This window comes from Ochotona princeps, chromosome 24 (assembly GCF_030435755.1).
Source record: "Ochotona princeps isolate mOchPri1 chromosome 24, mOchPri1.hap1, whole genome shotgun sequence".
Classification (NCBI taxonomy): domain Eukaryota; kingdom Metazoa; phylum Chordata; class Mammalia; order Lagomorpha; family Ochotonidae; genus Ochotona; species Ochotona princeps.
In genome coordinates, this window is record NC_080855.1 from 15,082,673 (window position 1) to 15,107,553 (window position 24,881).

Below are 24,881 nucleotides of genomic sequence, written 5' to 3' on the forward strand. Positions count from 1 at the left end.
GTGTAGTTTTTTTGGCTGGTCTCGATTATGGCCCAGTGGCTTAATGCAATGCTGGCATCCCGTATGAATGACAGTTCAAGACCCAACTGCTCCGCTTCTCAGCCAGCTCCCTGCTGAGAAGGTAGTGGAAGATGGACATGTGCTTGGGTCTTGGCGCAACCCCTGCAGAAAACTGAATGATGATCCTGGTTTGTGGCTTAGGCTTGACAAAGCCCTAGCCATTGCAACCATTTGTGGGAGTGAACCAATGCATGGAAGATTTCTCTTGTTGTCTGTCTCCCTTCTTGCTGCCATTCTATTTCAAATTAAAAATTTTTAAAAATAAAATTCACAATTCTTCTTCTGAGGGTTCAGAGTTTAGTATAGGTCATTCCTTCCTTGGTAATTGTATCTTCTTAATGCAAATGTTCTGTAGATCTGTTTTTATGTATTCTCTGTCTCTCCATTCATCTCATCATTCTTGATGGTCCTTAGCTGTTCCTGTCACACTGGGCCTCTGGAAACTTCTCAGAGAGGCCAGCCTTGTGAGGTTGAGGATGGCAGCTATTGGTTTCTTCTTACTTTCCTCCCCATAGATTGTATTTTTCTCATTGGGAATAAAAGACACACTGGTGTGTATGCATCAAAGGGGCATGATGGCAGCTTTCTCAGGTCCTCTGATGTTGAGCAGTAGAGCTATTGAGCTATTTGATGATACTCTGTGGTTTGCAGAGAAAACTCTTCTTTATTTTAAGAAAAGATTTGTGTGTTTGAAAGGCAGAGTACATGCTCATGTGAGACAGACTTTCTGTTAGTTTATTCCTCAGGTGGCCACAATAACTGAAGTTGTGCCAGGAACTCCATCTGAGTCTCACCCATTAGTGACAGGAACTTGGGTACTTGAGTCGTCATCTGCTGTCTTCCCCAGTGCACAGGCCAGGAACTGGATTGGAAATGGAGTAGCTAGGGCTTGAATGGGTGCTCTGATGTGGGATGGGAGTGTCTCAAGTGCTATACCACAACATCAGTCCCAGTGTGCACTTGTCTGTCAACTTGTTTTGGGGTGACTAGTTAAGGGTCTTACTCTTCTCACATTCTAAGCTCACAAACCAAAGCTCAACACAGATTTCTCAATTAGCAAGCCACAGAGCTTGGAGTTTAGTTTAGGTCTTTGGGTTCTAAATTTAGGACTCCAGCTGTTGTCCTCCCCTGCCTTTTAATTGCAAAAATGCATTTATTTATTTAACAGGCAAAGTGACAGAGAAATTGCCCATCCCCTGGTTCAGTGCCCAAAAGCCTGTGAAGACTGGGCCTTGCCTGGTTTGAACCCGGGAGCCAGAAGCTCATATGTGGGTGGCAGGACCTAGGCTGTGTGAAAAGTAACAGACTTAGAGTTGACCAGGCTATTCTTTCTAATCAGAAGATTGGTTTGTTGTGATCACATGCAGACCCCAAACCAGATAGTGGCCAAGACAAGCCCAAGGTGCTGGTTCTGTGTCCTGGCTGCCTCCCCAGTGCCATGAGAACAAGCTTGAGGCAAACTGCCAGTGCTGTAGTAGCAGGGACAGCTCCCAGGAGCTCGTGTTTAGACCCTGCTTGCAGAGGACCCGAACAAGCCTGGCCCTGGGGGAGAAGGTGGCTGGGCTTCCTGCCTGGTCTTCTCTGTTCCAGTGAGGGTAGGCTGTGTTTGCTGAGTTCCAGCTAGCCTGGATATCAAGAGCTCCCCTTAGACTGTGAGGGAAAAACATCTCTGCTGACATCTTTATTCTTTTCAGAATCTAAGTGCTAGGTCTGTCACATGGGTGGCATGTGTCATTGGCTGCCTCCCAGGGTGTGTATTAACAGGAAACCAAACCAGAAATGGAATCCGGATTCTGACCAAGGGATTCTACACTTGATCTTAGCCAAAAGGCCAAGAAGTGATGACCAAGGGATTCTAACAGGAATGCATATACCCAAAGTGGTATATGGGAGCCACCGTGCCACAATGTCTATCTGTAGCATCCATATTAGAGCCAACGGAACCTTTAGTATTGATCAGAGATGAAGACAGCAGGAGTGTTGATAACCCTTGCAAAGCCATCTTTGCTTCTTGGCTCCGGGTGCATTGTAGTCGGCCGTGGGCATCTGGGTCAGTCCAGGTGCGTGCTGCAGGGTGGAGGCTGTATGGGAAATTTGAAGTCTTTTCCAGAAATTGTTTGAAGGCTTGAGGTAACGGCTGTCAGCAGATGTTTTTTCTCACTCCTAAACTCAACAGGCTCCCTTCATCTGTGAAAAAGTGCACAGATTTTCCAGCACCCAGTTGCACACCGACTTGGCCATCTTCATTGTAGGTAACATTCACGGTAGTGTGCTGGGGTCAATGACAAAGCCTCTGCTTAGCTAACCAGTGGGTTGGTGAAGCATGCAGGACCCAGGCCTTACACTGGGAAACAGCCAGCACCCAGGCCCTCTCCTCAGCCTCCTCACAAGAGCCAGCTTCTTGCAAGGTGCTGAGTTCCTCACTTGGCATCCCTGCTGTTCTACTTCCTCCTAACAATGAACTCTAGTGATGACGAATCTTTTTTTGCACACATTTTATCTGAAGAACAGTCTTGCCAATATTCTGGAGACTTGAAAAGTGCTGTGTGTGGTGGATGTTAATATGCACCTGTCCTGAAAGGTGCAGAATGAAATGAATGAATGCTGTTGGAGAGTCTGAAACGTTGTAACCTGCAGAGACCCAGGAGTGAGGTGTATGCTGGCAGGAAGCATGAATCACCACCCCTGCAGCTCAAAAGGCTTCTCATGGTTGGTTAATGGCTCCCTGAAAAATGAATGTGCATTGTTAAGGTAAACTCTTTAAAAATCAAGGCTTTCGTAATTCTGAGTTTAAAAGGGAAAGAGGGAGAAGAAAAAATCTATAGTGTGGTGAGGGATGGGAGGCAGCCCTCGTGGCTGACTGGGTCAGGCCAGAGCCGAAGTTTCTCTGTTGATTTGCTGAGTGAGCGGTGGTTTCCAGGGGTGCTGACTGCCTTGGACTGAGCCTTCAGGTCCTGGTCACAGCTGTGTAACACCAAGTGAAGCCCAGAGCGGGAGAGGTGTGGTCTCCCTGAGATCCGGTGGCCAGGTGGACCCCGCAGGAGTTTGGACCAAAGCACAGAGACTTCAGTTACCCACCGCAGTCAATCACAGCAGATGACCCCGAGCAAATATTTTTGCTACTTTAAAAATTCTCCCTGAAGAACAGTGTGTTTTTAGATGATTTTGTGACTTTTGTGTAATCTAGTGAGATGCTTGTTTCAGGCTTTAGGAATCTTCCATCAAGGGGCTCTCTTAGTTGGCGTTGGGGTACATACAGCCCCTGCTTGGTGATGTTTTCAGCCACATGGCAAGTGGGGAGCCGTCCTGACTCTGAGTCACCTCTGCCATGCTCCCTATATTTGTCAGCATTGCTGAGGATTGCTCTGTCAGGGTCAGGCTGTGTGCCCGACTGTTCTGGCTAGAGCTCTGAGATAGCATCGGTTCCTGTACCTCCCATCTTCCTGGGGATGGGGCTCAGCAGGCTTGCTCTGCAAATGGTCTTGGCTTTGTGTGCCACATAGCACTCCTGTCATAGCTCTGCCATCAGTAGCCATGGCTGTGTGCCCATAAAACATGATTTAGACATGTTGGTGTCAGCTGGATTTGACTCAAGCACTCAAGTGTATATACCAGGGTTCTAGGATGTCTGAATGAAGTAAATGGGTTGCTGAATAGGTAGGCAGCTTTCCTGTGTTGTCCACGTGTGCTTCCAGACTGTCTGGAGAGGTGTTTGTGAGCTGGTCTTAGGCAGGAACTAGTTCTTAAACTGCTGTGGGATTCCTTTTTGGGCAGAGTCAAGCCACAATTTATTAGTCACAAAAAGAGCTTTTATTTCTCAGTCATGTTCTCCTCATTAGTAACCCATCTGCTAGGTCCCCATGCCGTGTGGAGGAAAGATGGTGTGTGAACACAGGCGCAGGATGGCGGAGTCTCACCTGGGCTTGTTTCCTGACTGACAGCCTGTGTGGGTGGGCAGACCAGTCTGCTGGTCAGCCCTGGGGGAGATGCCAGTCTCGTTTGTGATATTCCAAACAAGGCTGCAGTGGCATGCTCTAGTATTTTTAAGGAAGAATGAGCAGGTGGTGGACCTTGGCATGTCCCAAACACTCATTTTTCAGTTGGATTGGAAGCAGTATATAAAACCAAGTCCAAGGGACAGAATCACTTCTCCTCTATCAAAGATGTTTGAACTGTAAGTAAAATGGGCAGAGAAGGGGTATGAGCTCCCATTTACTGGTTCATCCCTCAGATGCCACCTGGGGCTAAGCTGGGTGCCAGGTACCCACCCAGCAGAGGTCCCTCTTATAGGAACCCTGTTGCTTTTAAAAACCATCTAAAAAGATTTATTTATTTTTATTGTAAAGTCAGATATACAGAGAGGAGGAGAGACAGGGAAATCTTCTGTCCACTGATTCACTCCCCAAGTGACCACAACACCAAAGCTGAGCTGACCTGAAGGTTCCCACGCGGGTGCAGGGTCCCAAGGCCTTGGGCTGTCCTCGATTGCTTTCGCAGGCCACAAGCAGGGAGCTGGATGGGAAGTGGGACCTCTAGGATTAGAACTGGCAACCATATGGGATCCCAGTGCATGCAATGTGAGGACTTAACTGCTAGGCGCCAGGCCTGGAACCTTGTTACTTTTGACACCACTGCTACCCTTCCAGGATTGATGTTAGCAGGAAGCTGGGGTCTGGAACTAGAGCTGGGCATTGATGCCAGGCATTCCGATGTGGAACATGGGTGTCAACTGCTATGCCAAATGCCTGCCCCTAGTTGTGACTTTTCAGAATGAGAATTTATTTCTCCTGGAGCAAGTCACTTAAAGGCTAAGCTGGGTGATGAAGAAAGTGCACAGATTGACCAGTGAGTGGAAAGTGCCTCCATGCTTGTTCACTGGACAGAATCAGGAAGACAAAACTCCCATCATAAGCCTTTTCCCATTGGCAGAAACATAGCTGAGCTCCTGCCATGCACACAGTCTTCTGCCTTGCTTTCCCTTTGTTATGTAACCTTGTGTGCCGTGTTGCTGTGTATACCTTGTAGCTCTGTTGCACCAAGAGCATGATTTTCCATCAGGAGGACAGAGTTCATTGCATCCATCTCTTTTCCTTGCTGTTATTTTACTGCAAACTGCTGCAGAGAATGTCTTTTATAAACAGAGTTTTTCTTGTTTCTAATCATCTGGGAGCTTGGGGTTAGGGGAGTGAGATATCATCCCATGAGTGAAAATACTGAATGAAATCCCAAGCTTCCCCTGGCATGCGTTATGGATTCTGTGTTGCTCCCGGAAAGATGGTTGATGCCTGTGTGGAAGTGTCACCAGCAGGGAGGTCTTGGCAGTTCCTCACTGTCACTCAGGGCTGGTGACCAGTGAATCACCAGCAGGCAGAAACCCAGTAAGTTATGCTTCTATTTCCTGAGTTACAATGGAGTTGAGATGCTTTTCTGTGTATTTGTGAATCAGTGTTCTTTTTGGTGAGTTATTAATTAACTTCTATCCTGGGTCCATGCATTCTAAGGATTTTTCCCGTGGATTCTGACAGTGCTTGGCAGCAGCAAAAGTACCTGCTCCTCTTGAGTCCTGGTTCCAGCTGTGAACTGACCTCTGTTTGGGTGTGGTATCAGCAGCTGGTCTGGTTGAGGCAGGTGTATGAGAAGCTTTGTTTGAAGGTGTTCTGAGGGGCTTATGGTGCTTACTGGGAAGGAGCAGCTGGAAGCTGTGTTGAGTCCCTCCATCCTGTGTCCTGTGCTGTAATTATGTTGGATGTGGATGCAGTTTAACAGCTTGAACCCTGGGCTTAATGTTGCCTTCAGTAAACAAAAGAGCAGCTTTTGTTTTTAGTTTCCCAGAGTGCTTCACAAGGTTGTGGCCGGAGCTCTCTGCAGACCACTGCTCCTGAGAGTGACATTGTCCTTTGAGTTATGAGGACTGTGATGCTGAGCTGAAGTGAAGGTGCGGGGTTGGTGCTGTTGTGCACTGGGTGAAGCCACTGCTTGACTCTGGCATCTGATACTGGAGTGAAAATTTGAGTCCTGGCTCCTTTTGTTTCCATCCAGCTCCCTGCTAATGCACCTGGATAGGTAATGGAAGATGGGCAAAGGCTTGGGCCTGGCGCCCAAATAGGAGACCAGGGTGTTCCTGGCTCCTAGCTTCAACCTGGTTCAAGTTTGGTTGTTGTGGACACTTGAGGAGCGAGCCAGTGGGTAGATGATTGATCTCTCTTTCCATCTGTCCTATCCAAATACATATACACATACATCTTAACATGAAGCCATGGGTTCTCAGCAGCCCATACAGCAGTAGTTTTTGTGGCTTACACTAGTTTGTGAGAGGTTGCTCTGGGTCTGTCCCAGACTTATGGGAGAAGGAGGCTCCAGTTAACAGATTGGCTGTCCTGGGAATTCTGGCTCTAATTTGGTTGAGTTGTAAGGTTTCTTTGTATGTTGTGGATACTAGATCTTTGCTTAGGTATGCATGAGAATCTTCAAAAGTTAATGGAAAATACACAAGCTACACATGGATTGTAATTTTTTTTTCATCAAAAATAAACTTTTTATTCAATTTTCTGGGAACTCTTTGAAGTGCCCTTGTGTGGTTTACAGATATTTTCTGCTGTCCCTGGGCTGTTTGTTCACTGGAAGCAGACATGTTTTTAAATTTTGATCAAGGCCTTTATTTATTCTTCTGTCACTTACACTTTTGGCATCCCACCTGAGTTTGCTTTTAAATTATTGTTGCTGCCAATTAATTTTGTACATCGACATTATTTGATATTGAGAGATTAAACGCTGTTTGGTTCCAAGCCAAACACTGTGCCAGTCTTGAGGAGGAAGGGGTTTTCTTTGCCCTTCCAGACTCATTGTGCTGTTTGCCCTCCTCTGGCACTGGCACATGGCACCTGGACTGAGGCCACCACGTAGAGAATGTGGGTCTCCCTGCTGAGTGCTTGTGGAGAAGCCAGCTGCTGTTGCGGCCCTCATCCTGATCGCTCTCTGAGCGTGCACGGCTCTTTCTCTCTGTTTCTGCTTTTCCTTTCCTTCTCTCCTCTCTCTGCCTCTCCCTGTGCCTTGGTCTTTTTCCTTCTTTCTTTTCTTCCTTCCTATTATTTATTTATTTAAAGATTTATTTATTTTTATTGGAAAGGGAGATATACAGAGAGGAGGAAAGAGAGAAAGATCTTCTGTCTGATGGTTCACTCCCCAAGTGGCCTCAATGGCTGGAGCTGAGCCAATCTGAAGCCAGGAGCCATGAACCTCCCCTAGGTCTATCACATGGGTGCAGGGTCCCAAGGCTTTGGGCTGTCCTTGACTGCTTTCCCAGGCCACAAGCAGGGAGCTGGATGGGAAGTGGGGTTGCTGGGACATGAACCAGTGCCCATATAGGATCCTGGCACATGCAAGGTGAGGACTTTAACCACCACACTATCATGCTGGGCCCCCTCTATCATTTATTTTTATTGGAAAGTCAGATTTATAGAGAGAAGAAGATACAGAGAGGAAGATCTTCCACCTGCTAGTTCACCCCCCAAGTGGTGAGCTGAGCTGATCAGGAGCCAGGAGCTTCTTCTGCGTCTTCCACACAGGTGTAGGGTCGCAAGGCTTTGGGCCATCCTTTCCTGCTTTCCCAGGCCACAAGCAGGGAGCTGGAGGAGAAGTGGAGCAATATTGCTGGTCCTTAATGGCTGGGCCCTCGAGTCAGGGGCTAGCCATTGTGCGTGCTGAGTATAGGTGGTCTGTTAGTGACATTCTGTGGGAGGGAGCCAGCCCTAGATACAGTGGATCCTGTTGATAGCCACAACTCTGAAGGCTCTGCCTGGGAGTGGGAGAGAGGGCATGAACCAACCTATGTGGAGCCCAAAGATTGGTTTAGCCACAGTTCATGGCAGAGTTGTAGCTCATGGAGGGAGCGCTTTGCCTCAAGAACCCCGAAGGGCTCAAAGAAAGTGTTGATGTACTTTGGGCTTTGGTGTGCTTATGCTGACAGTGGGGTCTTGTGGGCCTTGGGATCCTGCACTAGCCACACAGGAAGGAAAGCAGCATGCTCTGCCCTGGTGATGTCACCCAGGTAGGCAGGTGCAAAGAGTTCCTGAAATAAAGGTCTCAGAGGAAGAATGACAGAGCCAAATGGATGCTTCATTTGGGGTTGAAGTGGGGTGGAGTGGGGTGGGGGCAGGACCAGGAGTGACTCTTTGCCCTAGCAGTGAGGGTCTGTGATGGTTTCTCAGATGTTGGAGCGGGAGCCCAGTTCTGACAGACAGGAGTGGGAAGAGGTGTCTGCCCATCATCAGCAGGTGTCTGGTGGCTTCTCATGCTGAGAAAGCAGGACCAGGATGTGTGCATGGCCTCCTCCTGCATCCTCAGGTTATCGGAGAAGCAGACAAACTTCATAGCATTGAATAGGGAGCTGATGGGATCAGACCTACATTTGAAATCCATCACCCCAGCTGCACTGTGCAGAGAGAATTCTGGAAGTCCAAGAAGCATAGGGGGTCCAGGTGGTCACTACAGCAGCCACTCATACCACTGCTGTTCAGTGGGAATGCAAGGAGCTCAGAGGAGTTGGAGGCATGCCCAGGAGAGGATGGACCAGACCCAGGATCCAAGTCTTCCCCCCTTAGGCTGGCTCTCAGTGCAGATTCTTCCTCTGAGGTCTCAGGCTTTACGTGGTGTTTTAAAGGCTTGCATGGTCTATTTCCTTCTGCTTTCCCCGGAAGCTGTAACAAACAGCCCAGAGCAGCTCCTCATCCATCTGGGTGAAGCACATGGATGAGTGACCTCCAGCTGAGAAGCGTTCCATGGTGAGAAAGGTGTCAGGGATCTGTGATTGACACGGGCGCTGTGTTCCTTCCATGGGGCCAGTGGGTGGCCTGCTCTGCTTGAGAGAAGCCCAGCAGGGCTGGCACTTTGTGGTGGCGCTGTCCACTGGAGCATTACTGTTTAGTTCATTTTGCGCCTCAGTGAAGGTTTACTGAGTCTGCCCCTAAGCGACTGCAGACGGGGCTTGGTTGGCTTCCCAGCGAGTCCTTCCACACGTGCTTTGGAAGTACTGCTGGAGGATGTGTCACAGATGAGAGCTGGCTGCCTTGGCAGCTGCCCTGCCACCTACCCTGAAGCAGACCCTTTACCACTGAGAAGCTGCGTGATCCACTGTGCACCTTGTCCATTGTTGATAAGCTGACCCTTTGCTGCTTGCTGGAGATGGGTGAGCCAAACACAGGGATTCCCTCTCCTGACCTCTGCTGAACAAAACCCAGGGACTAAATGCACTGGACAGGCACATCAAGGATAGCCTGCGTTGATCCATCCTCAGCTCAGCCATGGGTCCTTACTGTGTTGTGGCGATTACTGGCACCTCTCCCAGGGAGTGTCTTTCTCCTTTGGAAGCTTAAAGCATCCCAGGTTCCAGCCAGGGTGCAGAGCTTGGCCCTCTGTTCCAGGCTCTGGGCGTACTTCCCTCTGTCTGTTAAGAGTGTCCTAAGAAACCAGCCCGGACATTCAAATGATCTTTACCTGGCTCTATTGTCAGCATCATGCTAAGTGTGTTTGCATTGAAAGTAACATGGGAGAAGATCTTCGCGCACTATGTAGGTGATAGAGGGCTAATCTCCAGAATATACAAAGAGCTACAAAACAACCAAAATGTCAAAACAAACAAGCCACTCAAGAAATGGGCACGGGAAATGGGCAGACACTTCACAAAGGAACAAACCCAAATGGCAAATAAACATATGAAAAAATGCTCAAGTTCCCTGGCAATAAGGGAAATCCAAATTAAAATATCAATGAGGTACCACCTGACGCCAGTAAGACTGGCCCACATGAATAAAAGCACCAAAACCATTTCCGGACGAGGTTGCGGGGACAAGGGAACCCTACTCCACTGCTGGTGGGGCTGCAGGCTGGTACAGCCTCTATGGAAATCAGTATGGAGAACATTCAAACAACTCAAATTCAACATACCGTATGATCCAGCAATAGCACTCCTAGGAATATATCCAGAACACTTCTTTTATGAGAAACCAACATGCACTGCTATGTTCATAGCAGCACAATCAGTAATTGCAAAAACATAGAAGCAGCCAAAATGCCCATCAGCAGAGGATTGGATAAGAAAGCTATGGTTCATCTACTCCATGGAATACTACTCAGCTATTAAAAAAAACAAAATGCACTTCTTCGTGGCCAAATGGGCCAAACTGGAAACCATAATGCTAAGGGAAATGAGCCAATCCCAAAAGGTTAAATACCACATGTTTGCCTTAATTTAAGATGACATGATGTTATGTATAACATGTTATGTTATGTATGTTATATGTTGTGTATAAACTAAAATTGAAATGTCAATGAGGTGGTCACAGAAGGTGGTTAAGAACTAGCATTTATTTTTAACATATTGGCTACTCATTACTATGTCAATTAATTCCATAATGATGTAAATTTTTACTGATGGTATGTTGGAGCTTTTAATTGATCGGGATGATACTCTGCTGGCTCTGTCTTCAGATCAGAGAGGGTATACCTAAGAAGCCATTAAACTTGACTCACAATAAGATGCTGGACTCTATGTTTGGTATATGCTTGCAGTGGGGGAATCTCAACTGAACTTGAACTGTGGTTATGCAACAAGGTGGAGGAATCCACCATGGTGGGAGGGTTTGGGGAGGGGTGGGGAGAATCCAAGTACCTATGAAACTGTGTCACGTAATACAATGTAATTAATGAATTAAAAAAAAGTAATACAGTAATGTCCTCCTGCAGTTTGCTGTGCTGCTCTCCATGGTGTTGGAGGTTGATGGTAAAATCATTTTGGCAGAAACTGCGTGTGCATGCCTGCTGGGAAGACTAACACAGTGTGCTTACTTGGGATACCTCCTCACAGATGCCCCCACACACGCTGAGCGGCTGCTCCAAGATAACAAGCTGCGATGCTCTCCTCTGAATGGGCTGCTCATGGGCCACAGCTTTGCTGGAATGTGGAAAACAGTTCCGACTCAAAGCACCCGGCTTTGTGCTTCTGCCAAACACAGCTTCACTCTGATTATTTGAGCTTCAACAGTGGAACCCTATTGTTTCTACCCAATCAGGCTTTTTCCATGTGGAGTCTAATGGCTGCAGTTATGCCTTTGTGGAAATACAGGAGAAAATTACTGACTCCTTGGAGCATAGGCAGGTCAATAAAGTGTAGATTTTTCTGAGTGTTAACCAGGTTGATTGGAATAGCTGGGGATTCTATGCTAGGGAAATAGCACAGCCATCTTCAGGTTTTGCATGAGATTGCAGTGGCCAGACCAAATCACATTTGCAGATTCCAGGGCAATGATGCATTTGAGAATGTTGTGTGGATCCCCCAGCTGGAGGAATAGCATTGCTTTGAATCTTCTGTGAATTCAGTAGAAGTGGATGCAGGTTTCAGATTCTGGCGAGTCTATTAAATATAGCCTTTGTTTATTTTCCACTTTGGACCTTTCTTTGTGCTTCAATTTTTTCAGCACAACTTAACTTTCTTACTGAAAATGGAATGACCTGTTCATACAGCTAAAAATGTCTATACTTTTCCTGAAGCCCTTGATGAGGGAGGAATCCTCTAAGAAGGTGCTCACTGGGGGTGTGGCCATGTGTGTGCAGCTTCTCCCGTCCGTGTGGTGCTTTGGGATTTTTGGGTGTCGCTGCCTGAATCTGAACTTGGGTGTGGGTTCCTACATTGTGTTCATCCATGAATCCTTCGGCTGGCATTTGCCCTCTGCCATTGGGGCGTCATTAGTAATTTCTTTACATTAGTGTCAGAGTCCTGCTACTTTGGAATCTATCTTATTGTTCCTAGATGTCCTTCCTTCTTTCAGTGAGAGGTAGAGTTTTTGAGAGGTTGTGTATCTGGAAATATCCTTATTCTGCTTCTCACATAGTTTGGCTCGATAAATAATTCCAAGTTGGAAATAGTTTTTCCTCAGGATGTGGGAGGTTACTCCTTCCTTTCTGCAGGTTGGAAATCTCGTGTATCATTTTTGACTTCCTAACCTCTGTGGGAATTCTTCTTCTCTGAAAGTTTGTATCCTCTTCTTGTCCCTTCTGTTACAGGTGCTCTATTGTCTATTGGGCTATGTTCCCTTTCATCCATGTCTCTCCTTCTGGGTTCTCCTGAGCTCTGATTTTGCTGTCCTGAATCTTGTTGAATTATCTCTCTGATTTCTTCTTATATCATTTTTATTTTTTTTCTTTCTGAGGTGGTCTTATTTTGGCTCATAGATCTTTAGATCTCCATTTTTTCCCATTCATCTCTTGATTATCCTTTGCTTTAAAAAATTTTTGTTACTTTTTCTCCTTATATTTAATCTTTCATTTATTGCTGTTATAATCTTATTTGGAAAAAGAGCTTTTCTCGGTGCCTCGCTGTTGTTGTTCCATGGCTGTGCCATCTTTTGTGTCCTCTATGGAGACATCACCTGGAGTTGGCTTTGGCAGCGCTACCCTGAGTGGTCTGCGAGTTGCTACCGCATCCCCTGCCCCAACTCCTCAGAGTCAGGGTTTATCCTGGTCCCTGTCTTTCATCTTAGGTGCTTCCCAGCTGTTGACTCACGTATAGCGTGGGCGACCAAGACAGTGATGGAGAACTCTCTGGATACTGACTTACTGCTTCTTGGTGGCTGATGTGGCATTGCCTTCCCTGGGAGGGTCCCACTCAGGCCCCACCCATCAGTCTCCTCAGCTGCTCTTTCTTGGGCTGCACATTTGTCCCTTTGTAGGTGAATGCTGTCTACCTGCTGTTGGGGGGCTTTAGTGGGGTTCAGCAGAGGGAAGGGGATGGGACAGCCTCTGAAGATCAGCATGCCTTCCTTGCTGTTATCTCATCCCTCCACCTCCACCCCACCCCAGCTTCTATTTTCAGTAGGAGTCCCCCAGCCGAGCGTCTGCTTACCCCAGGCCCACCACACTTCCTTCTCCATGGACTAAACCCCTGCCTTCTACCAGCTGCTTCTGAAACAGGGCTGTGATTCCTTCTCTTCTCTAGTGGCCTCTGACCCATGCTTACTGCCTTCTCCTGCACCCCAGGGGTGTGTTCTGCTTATAGTTCATCAGCTTTTTTGTGATGCATTCATTCCATTTTGGTCACAGTATAATTTGTTGTTGCCCACTAGTAACCAGGAATGAGGTTTGTTCAGGTCTGTCAAGTTACCCTCCAGCTACCTAACCGATTCTCAGCATCTTTTTTTTTTTTCCTAAAGGGGAAAAATGGCGTCTTCATAGGGTTTTGACTGGACGTAGATTGGAATGAGCGTGTTCAGTCTGTTGTATTTAACTAGACCTGCTTTCAGTTCCGATGAAATGATTTTAACTGTGTGATGATTATTGGGTCACTCTGATGTAGCAACTAGAACAGTAAGTGCTGCTGGGATGGGAATAGTTCAGGGTTCCATGCAGCTTCTTGGTCACTCAGGGACCTTGCTGAGTGACAAGCCCTGTTTATCATAGTTTTTCATATGGCAACTTTGTTACGCAGAGACCTTGCTGCCTCAGCTGGCTTTAACTAGTTTTGTGTCACCAGGTACAAGGCTTAGTCATGGCCATGAAGGAGGATCCAGTGTGCTTAGCCTTCCTCCCTGAGCCTATTCATCCTACATTGCTATAATGAGTTACTGGAAGCTGCATACCTGTAGGACCTAGAGGTGTGTTCTGGCTCATGGTTATGGGGGTCTGAAGCTGAGGGGCTTGATCTGATGCCAGCCTTCTTGCTGGCTGAGGCTGGACAGAGAAGAGAGGGAGGGAGCATGTGTGGGTGTGACATTTCTGGCTTCTCTTTCTCCTGGGATAAAACCCCAATTCCGACATGGGGCCTCTGACGGGATGTTCTCATCTAGTCTCAGTCACCTCCCCAAGGCCCTACCTGCTCACAGTTGGATTCCATTTCTGCCCTTTTGCTCTCTCCCCACGGAGACTAAATTTCAGCACATGAACCCTTGGGAGATGCTCTGAACCTCTCCAAACCACAACCCCCAGGGCCCCTTTCTCCCTAAAGTCCCCCTTCCTCCCTTTCTCTCCTCACCATGGGGGGCTAGCCTTAGACCCTGGCACTACTGCATCGTTTTCTCCCTTGGGTTACTGGTTGCCATCCAGGAGTCTCATCCTTAGAGTACAGAGGACCCTGTCTGTGGAGTTGATCTTGTTTTCAGACTTGAGACCTATCTGGGTTCTTCCAATACACCCAGGAGCTCTTTCCTGCCCGTCACTATCCTTGAAATGGTATAGCTTGTTCTCTGTTCCATTATATTTGTTGTGCCATGCCAAGCAGGAATATACAGGAGTATCCCCAGTAGTGGACTCAACACCCAGAGTTGTCTGCTGTGTCCATGCTGGCTCTGTCCTGGCAGCCAGTCTCTTTGACGTGTCATCATGTTGATATCATGCCTTGGTGCTATATTTATCACATTGACTGCCTAGCAGTTACCCTGAGCACAGTTCATCAGTGCCACTTTCTGTCCTCTGACCCCCACCACCATCCCTCCCAGGGCTGTGGGCAGGTGCCACCTCACTAGGTCACTTTTTGTTGGAGGAAAAGCAGTTCGGTCACTGGAAGTGATGCCAAAGTGGGCTTTTGTGTGTTGCTGTGATAACTGTTTGCCCAGGAAACGGAAGTAAGCAGGCCCTGGCACCTCTGTCTTAGGAGATGTCTCACCGTTGTGGTCACAGCCGAGCGCTCCCTCTGTTGCACCTGTACTCAAGTGATCAGTAGTCACCCCCACCCCCGCTTTTTTTAAAGAGGCTTCTCTCAAGAACCTATTTGAGAAGGAAAATGATTTTTGTAGAGAGAATAATTTTTGATTATGGATAAAATACTTAATGACTTTCTTCTCTTAAAGTTGTGCCAAATCTTTGGAGCATGGATGGAGAAGTCACAGCCGCAGCCCAGAAGCCTGGGGAAGCTACTGAGGAACTGGCCAGCTCCTATGAGAGGAAGCTCATTGAGGTAATGCCAGCATGTTTTCTGTGTCTTTGTGCTGAATCCTGGCTGCCTGTGGTCCTTCCAGGACCCAACCTGGCCTGTCAAAATAGAGGCCTGCCTCAAGAGGCCGCCAGACACTGCCTCCCAACAGCAAACAGAAATGCAGAGAAACGGCACGCTTGATAAAGCAGGGAGAGCTGATTCTCTGAAGATTACCCTGAAATAGAGACGTCTGGCACTTGGGGTAAGACAGTGAGAGGGGAGACAGGTACATTTCACTGTACAAGAAGGGAAAGAAATCTCGCATCGTGTCTGGAGGTGAGAAGCAGGAGAGGGCAGTGTGTGAGGACAGGTGCAGTAGACGCTCTGTCGGGCAGTGCTCATTTGTTCATTGTAATTGCAGACGAAGCCGATTGCTTGACAGAGGAACCAAAAACACCATAGGAGAAAGTTAGTCACAACAACATTGGCCCTAACAGGGAAGGCCTGTGTGTGGGGGAGGCAGCTAGCCATGATGGCATGGTGGCGTGATAATGTGACAGGGGGATCCAGCACTGCTCCAGCACTCCAGTGATAACACTGGGAAGTCCATGCCTGGGGTTTCCCACAGCGTCCATTTTCCATGAACCTTAGCAAGGCCCTCTTCTCCACATACTAAAGAAACAGTGTATACAAAAGTAGGATTTCTTGAGGATTTAAATGAAGGTTTAAGGTTAGGAAACTCATCTGTCCGTCAGGTCACTAAGAAATCAAAGGAGAAAAGCCAGATGTATTTATTCTGATAAGAATAAAGTCATTTGGTGATGTTTGTCCTCTCTATCTGCATAAGTGATTTCTGTGATAGGGAAAAGAAACCTTTGGTTCTCCCCATGCCCAGTGATGGGACTGGGAAGTGTGATTTTGGGGTGTGTGTATGTGCAGGCCTGTCGTGGCAGCAGTGGTTGTCAGTCATGTCTCTGCTTGCAGAGGGATGTGTGAAGGTGCATCTGCTGATCTGACTGCTGGGGCCTAGTGTTACTTTTATAATCTGAGAAGCACCTGCTGGTTGCTATGGAGACGTGCATCTCAGAGTTAGGGCCTTGAAAGAAGGCCCCTTTGGCTCCTGCCGGTCTCTCACTCTGTTGGTGGCTGCTTTGTGGGTTCATCCATAGGGTCTCTTTGGTCCATCTCCTAACCAGACTCTGAGGAAGGACAATGGCTCCAGAAGCAACCTGAGCTCTCAACTCTTGGGCAGGTGTGCTGGGATCCTCACAGAATAGGCTGGTGGCTCAGGGAGAGTCAGCCATGAGGCTGACTGCCTTGGGGCCTGAGAATTCTGTCCAGTCCCCCGTGTCCTTTTCCCACCTCTCCATCCCTCCCTGAAGACTCAGTGGGGCTCCGAGCCTTGGAGTTAGCTGGTGGCCGTGCTAAGGGAACGGCCTCCACCCTCAGCCTGGTGAGATGCTCTGTGCACTTGAACTCCCTTGAGGACAGGGATGGCATCTTTTCCATCTCCTTACATTCAACAGTGTTTTGTTTGTTTGTTTTGTCTTTTAATGTAAAGTAACCTACAAATAAGTGTTTTGAAGATCTAAGTCAGGGTTCTGTTTCTTGAGTGGAGGCAGAACCAATGCACTGGGGAGGTTATCAGAGTGCCAGTGAATGACACGTATATTCCTGCAGGGAGTCCAGGGAGGCATGCCAACCTGGTTAGCCCCTGGTCAGGTGGGTGCCAGGTAGAGATGGTGCTTCCTTTCCCAGAGTCCACTGGGGCAACCATGTCAGGGGTCTCCCTCCAACTGTGAGACTGGCTGACTCCAGAAGATACAACCAACTGTTGAATCAGCTGAGCCAATTGCTGTGGGCTGGTGGGTTGTTGGTTATTCCTTTTCCGGGGGGGGGGGGGACAGAGATTGTACTTTCCATCCAGGAAACAGCAATGGCCCTGTATGCTGATAAAGTTGGAGGTGCAGAAAAGAGAGCCACGGTTTGGGAATGGAGTGGGTGGCCAGAGAAGAGGTGATGCCATGGCTCGAATGGTGGTACCTTGGAGGCTGTGTCATGGCAGTGTCCCACCTGCCTTGACTGCGTGAGAGTCCCGTCATCACTCTGCACTGGCTGCAGCCTGCGTAGGGTCTTCCTATTGGATCGTGCTGCTTTGTGGCTCCTGGTGGCCACAAGGAACTTGGTGTTAGACTGCTCCTGTGGCTGAGGTGTGACCTTGCTTCCTTCTGTCCCTTTTGTGATGCCCTCTCCCTGGGAGCAGTAGCTCTGGTGGCTGTAGACATGGGGCAGCTGTGAGCTTGGAGCAGAGATGTCCTCAGAAGGCATTACTACCCCAGATTGATTTCTCATTATTTCTTTGCTTGCAAAGTAAGGTTCTGTCAGTGCTCACTCATCTGTGAACAGCACTAGCATTTCTTTACTCTGAGACTTTTCTGGAACCCTTTCTATTTGCGTTAATTGAGCCTTTTACAATGTTCTTTATAATGTGCCCCTGTCATTTCATTAATGGGCTGATTTTTACCCAGAGAGTTGTAAACATGTGTTGGAACCAAGTGATGGAAATCGTGGGGGGAAAGTTGATGCTGTTTCTTTGCCTGTTTGCTATTTGGAGTGCCCCAGCTTTGTGATGCATCCCAGTGCAAAGGGAGTTCCTGGTGCAGGCATTTAGCCTATTGGTTAAGGTGCCATGTACCATATTGGAGTGTCCAGGTTCAATACTTGCCTCTGGCTCCTGACAGGGCAGACTCTGCAAGGCAGCAAGTGATGACTCACACTACTGGGTTCTTGCCTTCCACATGGGAGACCTGGATTGAGTTCCAGGTCCCTGACCTGGCCCTGGCAAGTATGTGGGGAATGTGAGCTTGCTTGCTCCTGCTCTCTCTCTTTCTCTTGGTCTCTCAAATATAGGAAAAGGAGGAGGAGGTGGTTCTCAAACATTCCTTTGCTATGTGTTTGTCTCTGAAAGCGTAAAAGCCCTCTTGCTCACCTGCACATACACTGCGTATTATTGTTATGTTGCCTGGAATTCAGTTTCTACACAGTTCAGAACTTGCATCATTTCAGGAAGTTGATGTTCAACAGCTGGAGAGCATTCATTCCAAAGCCTGGAGGTCCATGGCTTGCTCCTGATGCCCTGTGGTTGTTAAGGGAGAATTCTGGCCAGTGTTGGTTAATCCATTAGCAGGAAAATGTGAGCAATGTGCCTGCTATTCTAATGCTAGCAGCACAATTACTGTGCCAGGGTTTTTAGGCAGGTGAACCCCAGTGATCCTCAGAAGAGTCCCCTAGGGTGGCATTGATAAAGCTGGGAGACATGGAGTGGTGTCCCTAGGTTTCTCAGCCAATAGGAGGCAAAGTTGCTTTGGAGTCACTCAGGCCAGCTGGGCTCCAGAGCCTTTGCTCCTTCTCCTTTGCTCTGGAAGGCTGAACTCATTAAAGGGGAGGGGGAAGAGCTTGATTGCAGAGTGGAGATTGCCGCCAGTCAGGATGGGAAGAATGAGTAGAAGATACAGGAGGAAAGGAGCAAATATCATCAAAACTGTTGCGACGTCTGCTGCTGCAGTAGCGCCCAGGAGGAGGGGCAGACCAGTCTTTGTTCCTGGTGTGGGAGAAGAAAGTCAGGTGTCATGTGTTTCAGAGGCGACTGGGACTGGCCCGCATGGTGCTGCCTCACAGCAGTGTGGATGATGCTTTCTGCCATGTCTTCAGTGCCTGCTTCCACAGCTTTGTAAATGCTGTACAGAGGGACAGTCTGTCAGACAGCTTCAGTTGTTCAACGTGATGCTCACAGGGTGGTGAACGTGAGTCTTGGCAGCCCAGCCAGAGTGAGCTGGTCTTCCCCAACTGTGGGAAGGAGCAGGAGCCCTGGGAAGAGGCAACCTGGCTTGTGTTAAGGAGGAACGTTCTGACAGGCATATGTAGGAACATCTCAGCTGGGGCTCCTGGAGTGGATGTTAATTCACAAATGGACAATGTCAACATGCTCCAAACATAACTGCTGAGTCCCTTCTAAGGATTGAGCCCTCACCTCCATCCCTGTACCCTGGGAACAGTTGTATTCTTGGTTCTGCAAGATGAACTGGAAGAGAGGTGTCCCTCTGCTGGCATTTCCTTCCCTCCACAGAATTTTCTTTCTCTGACTGCACGGTGACCTTGGTTGCATAGTGTTTGCTGGAACATCTGAGAATAGCATTAGCTCTTATGTCCCTCCGTGCAAGTGTTAGGTTACAAACATAGATGCAACTTGGTACCTGTCTTCAGGGAGCACACCGTGTGGTGGATGAGGCTGGTGTGACTGGTAGGATCCCCAGGATGAGGTAGCCTCAGGGCTGAGCACCTGGAGCCATGTCCTGGGCAGCTGCCACGCAGAGGTCAGCACTGAACCACAGACCCCCAGGCCCTTCTGCCCTCCCAGTTTAGTGATGACACTCTGCATGTCCTCTGTGTGTTTCTACATCCCTCTTGAAGTTCTGAGACATCGGCCAGATGGTTTTGTTCTCGCCAAGGATTTTGAAGATGAAAAATGCTGGACGCATCCAAGATGGTGCAGTTCTAAGACTTGTTACCTCTTTTAAGTTTGCTTTGGTTTGCATTCACTCCAGAGACTGTGCTGTTCCAGCAGCTACTTTCAGCAGAATGGGATGTGGCATTGGTCCTGGGACTCTGATCCTGCATCTCTGTGCTGCCATCTTCTGTAGCCTAATGGGCTGGAGAGCAGTTGGACTCCCATGTCAGGTGGAATTGTGCTTGTCCCCGACAGCCTTGTGTTCCTGGGCAGGCCGCCGAGCCTCTCTAAGCCTCCCAGTGCCACCCAGAAGCAGGGCTGCTTTGAGGATTAACACAGAGAACCCAGGCTGTTGCCTGGGGCTCCCAGGAGGGCTCCTTGAGGCTCTTTCTCCCTTGTGTTCTGATTTCTTTCCATCACCTGCTGTCTTGGTAGGGTATCGAATCCAAGCACTCTGCCCTCTTTGGAGCTCTGGAGTGGGCATGGGCCATGAGCAAGGGCTGTGGTGGCTTGACTTCCTGGGTTAAGAAGGCTGTAGTGCTTGGGAGGTCATTTGTTGCCTGTCGATTTGCTGTAAGCATTTACACGAGTGGCTGATAGAACCGAGCCTGTTAAGACTCTCCAGTTGCTCTTGTGGCATGTGGGCCAGTTTGCTTCTCTGCACCAGATTCTGCCACTCTCCCATTTCCAGGAAGTTGTAACTCAGCTGAGGTTAACAGCTGTTTATTTGACCGCCAAGGGCCCAGCCTGTGAGAAGCTTTCTCTATGGGTATGATCAGTAGTTGTTACTACCCTTTGTTTGCTCTTCCATTCATGGCTTCCCCCAGCCTCACTCCTTTCTGCTGCTGCTGGACTGTCCCAAGCCTTGCCCTGCAGCTCCATGTCCCTGCAGAGTCCCCCCCCTTGTGTCCTGTGTGTCAGCCTTGCTGGTCCAGCCTCGGCTACCAGATGCACGTCTTCCATATGGCAGCCTTGCACTGATTGAGTTCAAACTCTAGGATACTGATCATTCACTGTCTCAGTATATCCAGCCCCTGAGTGAAATAAATTGTGTATTAGCAGTGTTTATTCTCATTCTAATGGCAGAGTTACTATTAATAGAAAAGTTATCTTAAGCCTCAAGCTGGTAAAAAAAAAATACCCTCCTAATCACACGCTGCTGCTAAGTGTGGATGTGACCATCATTTGAATAAAGCTCCAACATCCCTGAAGCAGCTGGGACCTCGGGAAGACTTCTCCTGCCATGCTTGCTGCCCCAAGTGGCACTAATGGGCTCTAACTCCTGTGATGTGTCTAGGAGTCAGTGTTGGGGAGAAGCTTTGGCTTTGAAGTAGGACCCTGGCCACCACATCAGAACCCAAGGTACAGAGCTCTGAGCTGAGACCTTCGTTAGGCTGATACTCACATGAAAGAGGGATGGGAGACCTTTCTTTTTTTGTGAATCTCACAATATTGAGGCACTTTACTCACCAAGCATAGCTGAGTGTTTCAGTGCTTGTTGTTATGTGTGAGTAGTAGGGGACAGTTTTTCCCCCCATTTATTCCCAGTGAAGTGTGAATGACTAATCGAGATAAACTTCCAAGGAATTCTTAGAGTCTTTGGCATTTTTCTTTCTGATGGCTCTTGGGTCATCTCAGGTCCTGTTTTGTGGTGGGGGTGCCAATCCCTTGCCATTGCTCTGTGCCTGTCCCACCTTGCAGTTGGTCGGGTTCTGCTTTCCTCCGTCAAGGTCCCCTTTGCCGATTTGCTCCCACCTGGGCGTCTGCAGGACTAGACAGGGTCGAGCTTCCTCAAAGACACTCAGTGAACAATCCGGTGCTGTGTTTCAAGTGCTCGGTATAAATACCGGTAATTGTGGTGGTGGTTCTTGAGCTTGTCAGTCATTGTTTGGAGGCCTGTTTTATGCTCGTTTTGTTCTCTGAGGTGGGAGGTGGCTTCTTGAAGCTCCTTCTTGGCCCTCTGAAGGAGGTTTCAGATGTGGCTGACTGAGGGATGAGGCTGTACGGCTGGTGGGAGAGCCCTGCTCATGGGCAGTACCCTGCGTGTCACTCACGGTGTTGAGCTATGGCGCCTAGGGCCAGAGGGGAGGAGAGCCCTGTGGAGCTTAGTGCATGTGGGTTGAATGATGCCGCAGGAAGAAGTGTTCAGTGTCTATTCTGTGGCCAAGTGCTTGCTCACCTTGGCTTCTTGTCACTTCAAGTTCACATTTGTGTTCACGTTCCTATATTCACAGGAAGTTCCTCATGTGCTAGCTCCTGCCTGCGTCAGCCACATTTCCTGCTTTGCTCTCCACTTGTCTCAGTCTCCCAAATGCATTGTGTCACTGAGAGGACACAGTTTCTCCCTGGACGTCATTCTTGTTTTCACATCCTTTCCCGTTGCCAGGATCCCTGGATAACTTCAGGTCTCAGATCATGTCCTAAGAGATTTATGTGACCCCTCAGCTGTCCTGGAGCCCTTGCCTCAGTCACTGGAAAGTGTGTCTCTTCCTTCTTCTGGTTGTGTCTCTCTCATTCCCCCATCCCGTCACTGTGCCTTTAGTCCTACAATGGCAACTGGTGTGTTGTCTTGTTACCATGGTATCTGAAACCTGCAGAGATTTGACCCCTGAAGCATCTCCAAGGCCAGTGCAGAGGCAAATCCAGGCACAGTGCCTTCATGTTTTCTTTTTATAAGCACTACTGATCAGGTTTCAGATGCTACAATTAGTGTTTTTTTTTTTTTTAATGGTAGTGTGACTGAAAAACTTTCTTTCTCTTTGAATTTTCTTCCCTTTGTCTTCATTTCCCTGACATGCGGGCTGCTGCACCACTTGCTCCAATTTGATAGAAATTTCCTTCTAAATTCCAGCCTGCCATATCTGACCCATTCGGAAAGATTTCCTTTGTCACTTTATTTATTTGAAATAAAGACACCACACACACACACACACACACACACACACACACACACACACACAGAGACAGAGATCTTTCATCTGCTTTTTTACTTCCCAAATGCTCACTAGAGCTGAGGCTGGGTCAGGCCAGTGGCAGGAGCCGGGAACTCCATCCAGGTCTCCCATATGAGTGGTAGGATGTTGGGTCAATCACCACCCTCCAATGCAGGATGTGGTCATCCCCAGCAGCTCCTTAACCCACTGTGTCATGGAGCTTGCCCCAGGAAGGCTTAGTTTCATTGGGGAAGTCAGTGGTGCTGAGAGACTTCCCCCTCCTTGTAGATTCTGTGCTTGCTAATCCTTGGGGACAACTCTAGGAGACTGAGTTTGCAGGGTTTGACGCACTTTGGTGTGGAAGACATCACTTAATGATCATGGCTTCCAGGTGTTCTGTCATTCCAGAAATGGCCTTTGATGTGTGCTCGTCAGACTCAGGATTTGGCATCCACGGCTGTGAAGCTCAATTTTTTTCCTTTAATTATAGAAAATCTTCCTTTGCCTGCCTATTCTCTTCCACTCCAAAGAGGGTGCAACCAAACCTGGTACCTATGGAGTGTGGGTGGCAGAGGCCAGAGTTTCTCCTGGTTTCATGCAGGCTTGTGAGTGTTGCTGTTGAAGTCTGCCCAAGCAGCTTTTCAACCTGGATGAAGCAGAAATTTTCACCAGGTGGCTCACTCACATAGAAGTAAATGAATGAATAAAGAAATGATTTTGTACAAATGTATGCAAGTGATGCCATTTAACAAGCACTTGCCATGTGGCAAACACTGGCTGCAGCACACCCACATCCTTACAGAATCCCTAGGCAGTGATTGCTGGTGGATAGGGAGACACACATCCCTTGGTTAATAGGTGATGGTTTTAGGGTCAGTTCTGATGACGGCGGGGCTCAGACAGTGAGCTGCTACCCTGAGGTTCACTGGGAAGAGTGACGGCTCTTGCAGAAGTCAGCACTCGCCTTTTCTGTTTCCTGACACATCCCATGACTGTGTTCTCACTGCAGACATCTCTAAAGCTGGAAAGAGACCCAAAATTGAACTTGGATCCGCTTTGTGGGTTTTGTGGCTTCTCCTGATTGGCAGTGGTACAAATTAGCCAAATGATAAATGTAGTCTGGCTAATGCTGTGCCTTGACCCCATCCTCTGGAGCAAGAGCACGTTGAACATTTTCATTTAATCCACTTGAGGGAAATGTTAGAGTGGATTAAAAAACACAAGGTGAGAGAATCCCCTTTTACCTGTTGTTTGTGTGAACTGTTGTGTCCTGTGGGAAGCTGTGGGTATCTGTCCTGGTGACTGCTGCCGTCCTGCTCTGTGCCTTCCCCGACCAGGCCTGTGCCTCAGCATTTCACTGATCTCACCCTCGCCATCACTGCAGCTGGTGGCTGCATTCTTACCCCATTTTACGGAGGAGCAGACAGAGGCTTGGGGAGCTCATTGAGGTTTAAGATCATGTAACTGATTGAAGGTGGAACTGAGTAGCACATGCTGACCTGAAGCCCATAACCTTTCTGTTGACATTCCCTCTGAATGGGAGGATCCAAATCCTGGCCCTGGGCTGTAACCTCTGTGAGCCCCAAGTGTCCTCATCTGCAGCCAAGGAATATTCATGAGTGATGGCTAGTGTTTGTAGAGCAAATGGAGACATGTAGGCACTGCTTGCTCTCACCCTTCCCTTTCTGGGATGGGGTGCCTGCGGGCCCTGTCTTGTCTGCCTGCACAAGGGCAGTGGGTGTTGTCACTCCTGGCCTCAGTTGTATACAGAGGAGCCCATGCTAGTCTTCTTGTGGGCCTTCCCCCTCTAGTAGGCTTGCTCAGAGGCAGCAGGTCGCTCCTGAAGCTGGGCAGCCTTGGGCTGGTGCTGCCACCACCATTGCCAGCAGGAAGCCCTGATGTGTTCCTGCTTGCTGGCCCCTGCCCTGCAAGAACAGCACATTCTGCCTCTGGGGAGATCCAGGCTCTTTCTGTCTTGGCTCAGACCTGTGTGTCCCCAGGCTGGCTCACCAGCTGCCTCCAGCCTAGCTATCCCATGATTAAGGACAGCTTGCTCTGTTCCTACCACTGCTGTGGACCTCTTGGGGCTTTCAAATGCAGGCCTAAGGCAGCACCAGCCCCAGCGGGAAGATGGTGTTTCTCTCGTGGTCTTGGTCTCCACTGGTATCATCCAAGGCTGACGTTGGTGGTGAGCAGTGAGGTCCCTGATGGCTTTAGAGTGATCAAGTCAACAGAACCTCCTGTTTGCTTTGGCATCTATCCAGGCTTTCCCAAGAGCCCACACCCTTCAGAGTCATCACCAGTTGTATAAGGAGTCATTGCCAGAATTCTGGAACCTTCCCATCACCTTTTTGTCTCAGTCTCAGAACTTTCGCTTGTCAAGTTGCCCTCTGCTTTTTCAGTTTGGTTTTTCAGAAAACAACTGTCTCCCAACTTTCTTTGCAGCTAAATTTTCCCTAGCAGCCTCCTGAGTTCCTGGCAG

General features: G+C 48.5%; 1 protein-coding gene across 2 annotated transcripts in view; it reads left to right on the forward strand.

Annotated features, from left to right (window-relative positions):
• SNX29 (sorting nexin 29) overlaps window positions 1-24,881 on the forward strand; it is a 294,688-nt gene that overhangs the window by 138,422 nt on the left and 131,385 nt on the right. For both annotated transcript variants that reach the window (XM_058680249.1, XM_058680250.1), the window contains one exon: window positions 14,895-15,001. In XM_058680249.1, coding sequence (XP_058536232.1) covers window positions 14,895-15,001 — 107 coding nt within the window. The remainder of the gene's footprint in view (window positions 1-14,894; window positions 15,002-24,881) is intronic.